This window comes from Artemia sp. Qi Xiang Cuo, chromosome 15 (genome assembly GCF_049724085.1).
Source record: "Artemia sp. Qi Xiang Cuo chromosome 15, ASM4972408v1, whole genome shotgun sequence".
In the NCBI taxonomy this organism is placed as follows: domain Eukaryota; kingdom Metazoa; phylum Arthropoda; class Branchiopoda; order Anostraca; family Artemiidae; genus Artemia; species Artemia sp. Qi Xiang Cuo.
Genome location: NC_142808.1, coordinates 29,619,728 through 29,635,098, shown reverse-complemented (window position 1 = coordinate 29,635,098; position 15,371 = coordinate 29,619,728). Strand labels below are relative to the sequence as shown.

The window sequence follows — 15,371 nt, the reverse complement described above, 5'->3', positions numbered from 1 at the left end:
TTCCTGGTGATCTGGGAATAAGTCAAATTGGGAGTGTTCTTTATTTGGGGGGGGGCAAGATGATGCTGAGGGATGGAAGTACGGTGGGGGTTGTCTGAGAGGGGAGGGGTTGGGCTTGTTTCGGCAAATAACGGGTAGAGTCCAGAACCGGTCGGTAACTTCTTGGACGCACGGAGAAGAACGTAGTTGAAAGGAAGTGGATTTTTGGGAGGAATATGAGTGAGAGGAGGTCTGGGGATGGTCCAAATTGAGCAAAGTGATTGTTGGGTTTGGACTGACTGGGCGCGCGTAAGAACTTGGGGCGGTGGATTGTTTCGAGGAATTGATTTCTGAGGTATACTGCTCTGTGTCGAGTATGCAAGGGTATAAGACTGAAAATCGAATGGCACACAAACTAAGGGAGGGGGGCGTGAATACTTGCGGCGTCGCCCTAAAAAACGTTGGGTTTTAAACCTGCGCTCCAATCCTGAAGATGCATGAGCAAAAGTACACGACTTATCAATACAAGATAAAACAGAACACAGATCAACGTGGTCAAATATACACTTATCAGACACACAAACTGTGCCAATAAGACATGCTGAGATGTCTTATTGGCAACCAGCATACAAACAGTGGGTTTTGATTTAGTTTTAAAGCAACATTTATTTTTTAATCATAATGGGTAAATTACATAACCGTGGGGGTTGACCTACCCAATAACCCCAGTGATATATAATAACCCTAGTTACTAGACTCCATTCAGCTATGCTGAACAAAATAGATGTCTTAAAATTTTGACTGGAAGTGTCTGGAAAATTATGAGCTAAAGAGGAGGGCTGATTGCCCTCCAATCATTTTTTACTTTTAAGAGGGCACTAAAACTTTTAATTTTCAATCAAAGTAGCTCCTTTAAAATACCAATGATATTACTAGCTATGATAGAGCATCGCTACCTATGTTCATACGTGTCCTATAGTGCTTATATGCCCTTTTAATACCTGCGTGCATATAGGTTTTTCGTTTAATTGAAACTCCTCCCAAACGTTCCCTAAAATTTTCAACTTAATGCCATTAATGTTGTTAGTTACAGTAACCGTAGAAGCAGCATTAAATGAATACACACAATGTCTTCTGGCTAGCTCAAAATCCACAACCTATGAAGGTGTGAAGTTGAAATTTTCAGAGAATATTTCTGTTGTACGCATGACAACCTGCCAGCCGTATGCAGGTTGTCAAAATTGCATATCAGCAATATCTTAAGAACAGTTTCGTGGTGTGAAATTAAAACTTACAACGCTTATTGTGGGGGATGTTTAACTAACCAAAAGACAATACGTGCACCATAATACTAATGCTTCTACTCCTACAGCTACTGCTACTATTACTATTACTGCTACTACTACTACTACTGTTACTAAAGCTGAGACTACTACTATGAGCTGTACTCCTACTGCTACTACTGTATTTACTGGTGCTACTACTATAACTATTAAACCTAAGTGTATTAAGGCGATATGGGCAATATTGTAGCTGTATTGGAATAAATCGAATCACACTATTCCCACATAGGTTGTCAAGAGGACGTATCAGCAATGCTTCAGGACTGGTTGATCGTATTAAGTTGAAAATTTCATCGTGTGTTGAAGGGGATGTTGAAAAAAAGGTGCTATTTGCATACTGCAACTAATCTACAACTGCTCCTACAACTATTGCTACGCATAATTACTGAACCTTTCAACAATGCTGAAAAAGTTGATGTATCAAAACTTTGTTTAGATATTTGTTATGGAAAGGATGGGCGAAGAGGGGGGGGGGGAAATAATTTGACTCTTAAAAAGGGCCCTATAACTTCGAATTTAAAATCAAATGAGACCAATCTGAATTTAATACGACCACCCATTCCATAAAAACCTTATATGCCCCCAGGGTATGACATAAAGCCCTTGCCCCAGGGCTCTGGGGGGACTTGTGCCAACCCTGCAAGCATTGTTATATGCTCTTTGGACTATTTTAAACAGAATTACCATCGCACAATTTCGATCAGATGTATTTGGTGAAAAGAGGTGTAGTTAAGGGGGGGATGCTACTTGACCTCCATCACTATTGTATCTTAAAAGGGAACTAGAACTTCCAATTTCAACCATATAAGCCACCTCTAAAGCTTATACAACCATCCCTTTAATAAGAACCTTAAATGCCCCAGGGACATAACTTACAACCCTTGTCCTCAAGCTCTGGTGGTTTGTATCAACCTCAAAAGCCTTTTTATATGATATTTGGACTATTTTGAATAAAAGGACTGTCTCAAAATATCGATTGACTACATTTTAGTAAAACACGACGTGTTTGTGCGTGTGTGTGTGTGTGTGTGTGGGCGGGTAGCTGTGCTTTTATCACCTTAACTCTTAAAAAGGGCCCTAGAACTTATGATTACCAATCCAATGAGTCCCATCTAAAGCATATACGACCACCCTTTTTGTAAGAACTTTATATGCCCCAAGGGCATAACTTACAACCCTTTACCCGAGAACTGTAGGGGGGGTGGGTTGCCTTCCTCACAGACATAATTTCCGAAACCTTCAACTACGATGAATAAAATTGTTATCTCCAAATTTTGATTGGAGGGGCTAAGGCAAATGCTGAGCCTTGAGGGGGGGCTATTTGCCCTACAATCACTTTGACTCTTAAAAAGGGCACTATAACTTCCAATTTCAAATCAAATAAGCCCCCTCTGATGTTTATACGACCTCCCATTAAATAAAAACCTTGCACGCCCTCATAAAAGCACTTACAACCCTATCCCCGGGGCGCTGGGGGGTTCTGTCATTCCTAGAGACATCATTATATGTTCTTTGGGCTATTTTGAAAAAAAATTTTTTATCATAATTTCAATCAGATGCGTTTGGTGAAAGGAGGGTTTGTAAAAGAGGTGGGAGGGCTAAATGTCGTCCATCACTTTTGACGCTTGAAAAGGAACTAGAACTTCTAATTTTCAGCCAAATGAGCCTCTTCTAAAGTTAAACAACCATTCCTTCCATAAATGCCTTAAATACCCCCTGGGCATAACTTACAACCCTTGCTCTGAGGGCTGGGGGGATTTGTTATCCTCAGAGACATAATTTCCAGACCTTTCAAATGTGTTGAATAAAATGGCTATTCAAAATTTTGATTGTCAGTTTTTGGGGAAGTGATGGGCTGGGGGGGGGGGTATTTGCCCTCTGATCACTTTCGACTAATAAAAAAGGCACTAGTCCTCTCAAATTCCAACCGAATGAGCCCTTTTTAAGGTTTCTACGACAAAACGTTCTATAAAAACCTTATATGCCGCAAGGGCATAACTTATGACCTTGTCCTGAATGCTATGGGGGGGGGTTCATCCTTAAAGACATAATTTCCAGATCTTTCAGCTACGCCGAACAAAATGGTCATATGAAAATGTTAATCGGAAATTTTGGGGAAATGATGGGCGTGGGTGGGGGGGGGGTGATTCTCCTCCGATTATTTTCGACTATTAAAAAGGACAATAGCCTTCTCAATTTCCAATTGAATGAGCCCTTTTTGAAGTTTTGAAGGGCATACAAAATGGACGTTCAACAAAATGGCTAAATCAAAATGTTGATCCGAAATGTTTGGGGAAATGATGGAGGTGGGGGGGGAGGTCATTTGCCCTCCGATCTCTGTGGACAATTAAAAAGGGCACTAGCCCTTTCAATTTCGAATCGAATGAGCCCTTTTTGAATTTTCTACGACAACGCTTTCTATAAAAACCTTATATTCCCCCAGTGCATAACTTACAACCCTTGCCCTGAGGGTTGTGTGTATGTTTGTGGGGGGGGGGTTCATAGTCAAAGACATAATTTCTAGAACTTTCAACTACGTTGAACAAAATGGTTATCTCAAAATTTTGATTGGATGTGTTTGGGGAAATGGTGGGCGTCAGAGGGGGGTTAGTTGCCCTCCAATCACTTTCAACTACTAAAATTGGGCACTAGCTCTTTCAATTTCCAATCGAATAGCCCATTTTGACGTTTCTACAACAACACTTTCTATAAAATACCTTATTTGTCCCCAGGCTATAACTTACAAACATTGCCCTGAGGGGTGTGGGGGTTCGTCATCCTCAAAGACCTAATTTCCAGAACTTTCAAGTACGTTGAACAAAATGGCTATCTCAACATTTTGATTGGATATGTTTGGGGGAATGGTGGGCGTGAGAGGGGGGGCTAGTTGCCCTCCAATCACTTTCGACTACTTAAAAGGGCACTAACTCTTTCAATTTCCAATCAAATAGCCCATTTTGAAGTTTTTACAACAACGCTTTCTATAAAAAAAAACCTTATTTGTCCTCAGGGTATAACTTACAGTCCTTGCTGTGAGGGCTGTGGGGGGAGTGTCATCCTCAAAGACATAATTTCCGGACCTTTCAACTACGTAGAACCAAATGCATATCTCAAAATTTTGATTGGAGGTGTTTGGGGAAATGGTGTGGTTTAGGGGGGGTTAGTTGCCCATCGATCACTTTTGACTATTAAAAAGGGCAATAGCCCTTTCAGTTTGCAATCGAATGAGCCCTTTTTTAAGTTTCTACGACAATGCTTTCTATAAAAATCTTATATGCCCCCAGGGTATAACTAACAACCTTTGCCCTGAGGGTTGTGGAGGGAGTGTCATCCTCAAAGACATAATTTCTGGACCTTTTATCTACGTTGAACAAAATGGCTATCTCAAAATATTGATTGGTTGTGTTTGGGGAAATGGTTGGTGTGAGAGGGGTGTTAGTTTAGTTGCCTTCCAATCACTTTTGGGTATTAAAAACGGCAGAAGCCCTTCTAATTTCCAATTGAATGAGCCCTTTTCGAAGTTTCTATGACGGCTTCTTCGATACGAAGTACCCTGGCCCAAAAGAGAGAGAAAAAAAAATATAGATATTGAGTCTATACAAGCAAACCTTCAGAAAAATAAAACGTGACCAAACAATCGAACCTACTAGAAATATTATATTGATTCTTATCGAAAATCAAAATTTTTAAGAAGTAGAAAGAAGCTTTACACCCACTAAATGATGAGTAAATGCAAAATACAGTTTGGCCTTTGAAATAGATTGTGATGATAACACCCAAGCCTACCAAACTGGACATTGTCAACACGTAGAAAAGATTAAAGAAGTTTTATTTTTAGTGGTTTGACTGGCTAGAAAAATGGAAGGAGTTGAATCTTTCAACACAATTCTGGGAAGATTGACACCTGCGAGGATTGCTCTGAGCTTTAATTTTATGTATTTTCTGAACATTTGACTCTCATCCCAAATTTCAATTTTTAAGATTTTATTTAATTTTGAGAATAAAATTCAAATTATGATAACAGGTTTTTATTATAAATTTGCTAAGTTTTAGCTTATTTATTATTTTAGGTGACAATCGTGTGAATGAACAGTTGGTTTTATCTGGTTTGCATTTGATTATGCTTCGAGAACACAATCGAGCAGCAAAGGAGTTATCTAAAATAAATCCTCATTGGGATGATGAAAGGCTATTCCAAGAAACAAGGCACATTATGTCTGCAGTTAATCAGCACATTACTTATAATGAATATTTACCAGTTACACTCGGACGAGAAGTAATGGAGAAGTGGGGACTTGTTCTTGAAAAGAAGGTATGATTAAGCACTATAATGTTGTTCTTTATGTAAGTACTGCTTATCTATTTTGTGCGGGAAATAGTGTCGTCACAATACGCATAGCTGGAAATTCGATTCATTTACTGTTAGCTCTGTCATATAGCCAGGATTTCCATTTCATAAGCAATCATTTATTTTCTAACCGATGAACTGTAAAACGATCTATTTCTATTCAAAAGACTTTTGTCCGAAGTATGTTCTGTTCTTAGAGAACAGAAGACACTCCTGACTTCCTTCAAAAACACATTTGGTCATAGAAAATATTCACTTAAATTTGAGGCTTATATAAAAATATGTTCTTGACATTAAAAAAACGGTTTGGTAAATCCTAAAAAGGATAGAAACAAGGAGAAGAAGAAGAGTAAATATTCATACGTTTCGCCAATTCTAAGGCTGATGTATTTCATCGATACGATTTAAGACTGAGTTTTATATACACACACACACGCATACGTATATATATATATATATATATATATATATATATATATATATATATATATATATATATATATATATATATATATATATATATATATATATATATATATATATATATATATATATATATAATATATTTATATATATATATCTGAGCATGCGCCTTACCCAGGCTCCATCCCTTGGCAGGCCTGTTGATCTTTAAGTACGCATTAGCATAATCATTGCGTAATGCTTTAGTTTTAAGTTATAATTCAATGTGATCATCCCTGTCACGTATATCTTCTAACCGCATATTTCTTGTCCAATATTTTCTGTTGGGATTTGTTGTGATGCTGGTTGTTGCATGTCTTCTGGCCGCAGATCTCATTGCGCTTCATTTTCGTGCATCATTACCTCAGACATTTTTTCATGCCTTTTTCTTTTGCTTTTGATTTATTCAAAATCATGTATAATTTTGCATGACGTCATAGAAACCAAACAAACTGCTTTCCCAGCTTTTCCCCAGTTATTATATTTTTGATTTAATTGTGTTGTTATATAATTTAGTAACAATCAGAAATGTTCCAATGCCTATGCCCTCTGAAATATCTAAATTGCGCATTGGCATAACCTACCGTTTTATTCTTTAGTTTCAAATCAGCGGGAGGCATATCAGCTGTTTCATTTAAATTAAGAAACTTTTGTGTGAATTCAAATCCTCTTTCCTGTTTATGCTTTACAGACAAGAGAATAACACTTTCCTTATTCCATTGTAGTTTCTGAAATATCTAAATTATGCGATAGCATGATTGTTGAGTTATCCTTTAGTTTTAAGTCAACTTTTCGTTTGCGATTGAATAGGATTTTTGATGTTTCTTGCTCCATGCATTTTTCTTTCGTTGTTCAGTGTCATTTGTCATCTTGTTAATTTTGCACGTGTCGTAAATACTAAAAACCAATTCCTCCTTCCTGCTTTTCCTTTAAAGACTCACACACACTAAACTATGTCATTCCGTTGTAATTTTGCTTTGTCTTCTAACCGCAGATTTTGTTATGCAACATTTTCGTTTGCAATTGAATTTGATTTTTGCTGTTTTCTGTTCCATGCCTTTTTTCTTTAGCTATCCGGAGTCAGTTGATATCTTTTGTAATTTGCATACGTCGAAGATACTAAAATCTGTGCTATCACCCCTGAGGAAAAAATTATGTAATTTTGCTCTTTGAATGTATATAAATGTGACGTCATCCACATGATTTTTTCCTTCTTAAATGAAGGCTCTAAAAGAATTTGCTGAAACCCGTGACCTACCTAGATCATTTGATAGACCAGAAAATCTCAGGAGGCCAGCTTTTCAAAAAAGAAAAAAAATAATTGAGCCTTTTTCACTAGAATATTTGTGCATGCATACATATATACATACATACATAAATACACAGTTGCTCGTTTTAGGAAAATTTTTTCTACAAAATCTATCTTTTTCCACTGTCACAACATCTTTAAGTGCTTCGTGTTTATGCTCTCCAAAAACAATTTTTATTTATGTGTTTTTAGTAAAGTGTTAGTTTTTTTTAAATATATGTATAGGAAATATCATGACTTGGTTATTTTTTAGCTAGTTTTATAGATTTATGTTGCATAGATTGTGGAACTAAAACAATAATTTTTTATTTTTTATTTTAAGTTTAAACTTCTTCTCCCCCAATCCGAAAATCTCTGTTTATATTAAGTTAAATTTGACCAAGAATTGACTTAGCTGCATATAGCTAGTACATCTCTTGAAAATACTCAATTAAAAAGGTAAGGAATGTCTATAATATACTATAACGTCCATACCACAAAACAGCCTGGACTAACAATAGCCCAGACGATGACGAGGACGATGAGGACGAGCCCTAGACTAAAGTGAAATTTAAAAAGGAAGTAATGGGGGGAGGGAGTAAAGTCCAAAAATGTCTTTAGAGGTAGTTAAGAGACAAATTCACCTTGTTTTCTTTTTTATTGTTTGTTAAATTTACCAATGATAACAAAATTATGGAGAAGGTATCACGCTGACGGCAGAAATGAAATTGCAAGAAGACTTGGATTTTTGCTTGTATTTAATGACAAATTACAAAATATTATTTATCATTGAATATTTTGCACACCTTATCTGAGCCCAAAAGCTCTTGTGGGATGGGGGGAATTCGCCCACAGGTCTCCATGCAAATGTCCTTAGAGCAGCTATGGTATTTAATTTTCAGTGATATTTAGGAGGCTTTATTCCCACTTGTGATCAGTTATTAGAGACCATTCAATGCTTATAACGCTGCACCAATGCTTTGCTGCACTGAATTATGCAAGTTCGACATTTTGAAAGAAAACTCTTTTCTACTTGGTCTATAGTCATTAGCAGTATCATTTGCTTCTCAGATCTAGGAAAGTGATCATTTTTGAAGCCAAATTAAATTCTGTTAAGTGTTCATATTAATATGTTTCCTTATTTTCTAGGATTATTTTTATGGCTATGACCCTAAAGTGAATCCTTCGGCTACAAATGCCTTCATCACTTCAGCCTTTAGATTTGGCCACTCCCTACTTCCAACTGCTGTAGAGAGATGGAGCGTCAAACATCGGTATATAGGTATTCATCTGTGATATTTTAATAATTTATTTTTGACTCACTAACATTATAAAAAAGTGGAGTAACAAAAGAAAGTAAAAGGAAAAGACATACAAAACAAACAAATGCAAAAAAATATTAATATAAAGAACTACAAATGCGAATCAGAACAATCGCACAAGAGGGTGAAAAGGACCCAACCGCTTGCAGGCCTCATCTTTTAACTTGGAGTCCAACTTATTATATGACGTCAATATATCAGTTGCGTTAAACATTCGAATAATCTTACAGTTTCTATACCAACGAGGCAAATACAAAAGATATATACAATAACGAAAGTACAAAACTCTAATATCCTGCATATCACTAGTATTTAAAAATGGGTGCAAACCTGATAAAAAAAGAATGGAATGATCACAATATGTTGAATAGACTTTAGCCAAGGCCTTACGAGAATGTCAGCCACGATTTGGGACAATTTTAGCATAACCTGCAAGTGCAAGTGCACTAGAACGAATAGCTAAAACAGAAGAGCAGATACTAATCCCGAGCCAACGCAACGCAGGAACCAGCTTAACTGAAAAAGAACTACAACTCAAATCACTACTTGGGTTTCTAGCATTGAAAACTAAATACTCACATTTTTCAGCAGTAAGCATGAGGCCATTTTTTTCAAAAAGCTTAGAAACAAACTGGATAGACTTAGCTAGGGTGAATTTTGAACGGCTAATAAATAATAAATCATCTGCATAAGCAATACAAGATAAATTAGGTAGACCCGTAAAACACTACGGAAAAATACGAGAAAGCACAGGGTATAAACAAGCATTAAAAAGGTATGGTGACAGATCCCCCCCCCCCTACCTAAGTCCAGACTGGATAGGAATATCACCAAAAAAGATCTCTCCTGACCGAAGTCGAACATATGAATTTACATACTAAAAACGAAGGACACATATAACAGATGAATTCACTCCAAGCTGGGTAAGAGAATACCATAGTTGGATGTGACAAACCGAGTCAAAAGCTTTTGAAATATCTAACGCACACAAATGCACTTCAGATCCATCTTTTTATGCTGGAATTAATAAAGAAGTAAGAATTCGATGCGCATGTTGACATCCTATATTTGGCTTAAACCTAAATTGATTGGAAACATAATCAACTTTTGGAAGAATCTCAGGAAGCAAGACATATTCAAAAACGTTGCTCAGCGAACAGGCTACCGTAATAGGTCTATATAATGCGCAATTAGTCGGGTATTTCCCACGTTTAAGAATCGAAGTGACACTCCCGCACAAAAAAGAATCAGGCACCAAAGACGCACATAAAAAAATTTGAAATAATAACTGCAAATGATAAATCAATTCTTTGAAATCAATATGAAGGTGAAAAACACTATACCATCAATATCACACGATTTATTTTTCAAATTCTTAACACAACGAATCACACGGTCAGCAGAAACGGGAGGCACATGGCCGTGGTAAGTCCTCGCAGGTAATACATAAGAACAGAGGCTAGCAAACTGAGAGTGAACCGCATAATTCATAATATTAAAAATCTTATTACAAGAGGCATTAGAGATCCGATCGGCATTAGGAGGTGAATCAAATTTCACAACATTATTCACTTGTTTCCATTGACTTGAGGTCTTCGGAAATTCCACACCATTGTACCTTACTTTACGAAGATAACGTTAAAATTCCAACTTCGTTTTCTGTTTAATGTCAAAAAGGTGACCCCTTAAAGGGTGGCCACACGCTATACAAATTCTAAGCCACAATTTTGCACGATTTTTCACAATTATTAAATCAGGGTCAGATTTCTATATTGAACCTCTAGTCTTAAACTTAAAACGACAAAGCAGGACAGCCACTTCTTCAGCTTTTTTCAGGCAGGATACAATCTGGCTGTAATATATATTGAGCTGAGCTCGAGATTGTGGGGATATAACCCTGGTACAGGGTAAATTAAATGGAACTTTAATCGTAGACAAAAGAAGAGCAAGGGTTAATAGATATAGAGGCCAACACGCTTTATTCCAGTCTCTTTTGGTTATTCACTTTTGGTAATTAGTACATAAGGTCTGTTCAGCCCGAGTCGTATTGATGGTGATAGTGGCTGAAAGGGGCAGATGGTCATAATCACGTTCATCCTGGTCAATGTGAACATCGCTAATAGAAACACCAGAAGAAACAACACAGCGATCAAAATCATACAATCAACCGCTATTATGTATGTATGAATGGGATGTATCTTTATCCAAAATCCGATAGCCATTAGATAGCGAATCCAAAAATAAATCAGTCCGTGTTGAGGTAGAGTTTATATCACAGTTCATATCGCCTAAAAGAATCCAATCCAATCCATTACTCTCAACACTAACAAGAAGGGTCTTTAGTGATGCACATGCTTTAGTATACTTTGTTAGAGAGGAAAAGGATCTTTGGTCGCAAGGGAGGTATACATTAATAAGAACTAGATTAGCAAAACGGATTGCAATGAAATAATCACATGTACGATAACGCACAGGGGATAGCAGGACTAGTTTCTGTTTTAATAAACAGACCAGCCCACCTGAAGGTCTCCCGGAAGTTTTTCGGGCACTTCTAACGAAAACCAAGTGTTCTTTTCTTCGGCGAAGGGAATTCAAACTCACCAAGGGCAAGAGGTGTTCTTGTAGAAAAAAAATGTCGAAATTAGATAGTTTCTGGTTCAAAGAATCATCCTTATCCTTCGTTCCGTTAATGTTGAATGAGCATATAGAAAATTCGATTTTAATAGTCAGTCTCTTAGCTGACTAGAACGTTTAGCTACAGCTTTACGAAGGATTCGGCATTTTAGAGAAAATGAAACATGATTGCCATGACAATTATCACATTTAGGGGTAGCCTGGCACGGGGAATCGCGCGAAGAGTCATGCTCTTCTGCACAGCGGGAGCAACGTTTAGGGTTATTACAAGTGGCCTTCAGGTAATTAGGTGATTGGCAATTATAAGTTATAACAGCACCTCGGTGAACGCTGGAATTGATGAACACGGAAAATATCATAACCAACTTTCACGCCAAGCTCCAGCGCATTTGCAAGACTAATTGCATTTTCGAAAAACACTTTAGCAGCAAAGGAATTGCCAATTCGTTTTGCATCCTTAATATCGCCACATCCAATTAGCATGCCCACGTCAAAGGCATTTGATAAACCTTTCATAATACCGATATTTTGTTTCATTTATTTTGATGTCACAGTTACTCATTACAGAGGGAACAGAATCGCAAAAATCCTTAACAGCAGTCTGATCAATCCGCACCACCAATTTATCGCCGGCTTTATGCTATGAATGCATTCATGACCAGGTATAAGGTCAATCACTTCACGGCGTTTTGCAGGATTATTAAGGTGAGATGGATCTTTTGAAATGAATATAATGGCATGCTTATCAGCGATTGGCTGGGGCCTGGGGTCACGAAGAGGAGGCAAATTTAGATCGTAAGACAATTTTCTCACGGATTTGCTTGAATTTGGAGTCAATGTTTAGAAGCCTTTATGCTTTGCGGTAGGCAAAATAATCACGTAAGTAGGCAAAATAAAATCATCAGACTCACATTTCCGAAAGGTCTCAATTATATTCTTTATGTGACGGTAATTAGCTAGATCACCTTGCTGTCGAGGCACACGTTTGCCCACGAACACTCGAGATCATAGGTCAGTTTTAGCTATCATAATAGACTTTTCATCAAAAAAAGTCAGCCGCATGTTTGGCGATAATTTCATTACCCACTCCTTCATGAAAATTTGACTGCACAAAGTTTAGCAGCGCAGAATGCACAAGCTCCATCATAAACATGAATATATTGAATATATACCACATTCATCCATATAAGTAATAAATAAGTTCAAGTCTAAACTTGTGTCTAACTTGAAATAAGTTCATATTTAATATTTCTCCACGTAATTTTTTTTTTACAACTATTATTTAAAAATAAAAAAGGACTGAAATTTGTGAACTTTAAACGAATTCTTAATTCTTTAGCTGTTGTACTTTGTTTTATATATTTTACTTTTCATGTCTTGCAAAGGCAGAAAGCTGAAATTTCAAATGAAAAGGAATCGCTTTTTCCATTTATAAATAATCTTAAATTACTTCTCATCAGTGTCTCACTTTAATTACGGTGTGTAATGTGAAGTGTTTCATGGATAAACAAAAACAAGAAAAGAAAAAAGAAGCGGCAAGTAATAAGATATACGTAAGTCTTGTTTCCTTTTACAGAACTGGAGTTATCTCGTTTTTGATCCGTATTTTTGCTAGATTTACGCCCTTCTATTGCTAGGAACTGATACTTTCTATTTGGCTATGCTATCCTTATTGAATGCGACCAAAAGCATTTTGGATTTACAATAAAAACAAGATTAATTCCCAACAGTTTTCATCGCATATTTGAAACTATCATTTTTTGAAAGTTAGAAAAGTAGTCTTAAATGACTTAATTATATATTTCCCTTCGATTTCTTTTTAGGGTCTCAGAGATTGAGTCAAATGCTCCGACAACCTTTTGACCTCTACAAACCAGGATATGTTGACCAGTATCTAATGGGACTGGCAAACCAGGTGGCTCAAGCAATGGATGATTTCGTAACCTCTGAGGTATACGAGTTTTTTTCAGTAAAGGAAAAAAGAGAAATGAATAGCTCCAAAATGTGATGTCTGTGATAGCCTGTAGAGATAATTATGTTACCACAGCCTATGTATCTCTGCTCTTGAAACAAAAGGACAGATCCATAATCTTCATAAGAGAAAATACATGACTTTAGAACATTACTTGTGGGAATGGCTTCACTTATGCTTTGTCAACAATAAATAATCTAAAAAAATTACAATGGGTAAAAAAATAAAAATTACATGATTTGTAGTATGTAAAATCATACCAGATAGTTTTTAAGCTTAAGAAACTGAAAATCTTTTGCCTGGGTGAATGTTCAGAGTGGACTAAATCCCCTAGACAATTCTAAGTAGAACAATACCGTATTTTTGGAAAAAAGTGACCGATGTAGCATTTGTTTGGGGTTGAAGGTATTTTAATACTACTATTTACTACTATTATACTACTACTACTACTATTACTACTACTACTACTACCACTACTATTTACTACTACTATAATACTACTATTTAAGGTATTTTAATACTACTATTACTGCAATGGTGCTGCAATTCATTGCAGCACCAAGCAGCCTCAGACCAATACAGCAATGCAAACTCCTTCTCCTACGTCCCAATCTATTTGAAGCGCCCCTCTTAAAACACTAAAGAAGTTTGGATTTCTATTTGATCCCTTAAATCTTTCCTTAAGACCTCCATTCGGGGACGACTTGCTTTCCGCTTGGCTGTTGAAGGTTGGCCGAAAAAACTTTGGCAATCTCTCATGCTGTATCCGCAGAATTTTTCCTATCCATCTCATTCTTCTTTCATTGTAGTCCTAGAACGCGGGATAGATCCACATTTTTCGTAGACATTTTCTCTTTGAAATATGGTCAGTAAGATGAATCAAACAGTTCGTGGTAACGAACTGTAAGTAAGGAGCGACCCGGCTCAATGGTAACCGAAACTCTAAAAAACGGGATTTTGATACCAATAGATACATCAAAAGAATCAGATTTTAATTCTGATTTCAAATATATAAGTTTTATTAAGTTTAATCTTACCCATCAAAAGTTAAGCGCCTGATAAAATTTGGCTGATTTTCAAAAAAAGGGGGAAAGACCCCCTAAATGTTATAGAACATCAATGAAAATCATACAATCATATTCAGCTTATCAGAGAACCTCACTGTAGCGGTTTCAAGCTCCTATCTACAAAAATGTGGAATTTTCCATTTTTTACCAGAAGAAAGATCACGGATGCGTGTTTATTTGTTTGTTTGTTTGTTTTTTTTTTTTTTTTTTTTACCAGGGGTTATAGTTTAGTCCCCTGTGTTCAATAAAATACTTGGAGAGCTAAATTGCACGGAAAATAAAATTTATATTTCCCATTTTAAGTGACCAAAAAAAAATTAGGGCAACAAGGCCCCCACCCACACTCATTGTTTTCCCAAAGTCACCTGATGAAATTTTTGAGATAGACAGTTTGTTCAGCATGGTCTAAAATATGATAAAAATGTCCTTTAGGATGACTTGATCCCCCAAAGTTCCCAGGGAGAGGGCTGAAAGTTATGAACTTTACTCAATGTTAACAAATAGTATTGGTTATTGGGAAGTATACAGACTTTTTCAGAGGAGATTTTTCTGGTAGGTGGGGGAAGGAGAGGGTCGGGGGCTATATGGAAGGATCTTTCCATGATGGAAGTTTTCATGGGGGAAGGGACATTGCTATGAAGGGGGCGCCGGATTTCCCATAATTATTAAAGAAAAATATAATGAATTAAATAAAAAAAAAACAAGTTTTTCAACTGATAAACTGATTGTGATTAATAGGTCATTTTTAAAGAACTGGAAAAAAAATTCGAACTATAGTTTAAAGAGAAGGGTATTGACTAGGGGGCGAACCCCCTAATATACGTGTTAAAAATTTATGAATATAGAAGTTCGTTACGTAAGTTAATTCTAAGTTACGTATATTTATTACTAATAAAAACGTTCGTAAATAAAATTAAACAAGTTTCGAGAAAGCCATTGAACCAAATATAATATGC

General features: G+C 36.5%; 1 protein-coding gene across 1 annotated transcript in view; it reads left to right on the top strand.

The window, feature by feature from the left end:
- The window catches only part of LOC148943530 (salivary peroxidase/catechol oxidase-like), a 171,675-nt gene that overhangs the window by 95,767 nt on the left and 60,537 nt on the right, over window positions 1-15,371 (top strand). Inside the window, exons 8-10 of the mRNA XM_089101013.1 lie at window positions 5,393-5,634; window positions 8,570-8,702; window positions 13,200-13,327. Coding sequence (XP_088957139.1) covers window positions 5,393-5,634; window positions 8,570-8,702; window positions 13,200-13,327 — 503 coding nt within the window. The remainder of the gene's footprint in view (window positions 1-5,392; window positions 5,635-8,569; window positions 8,703-13,199; window positions 13,328-15,371) is intronic.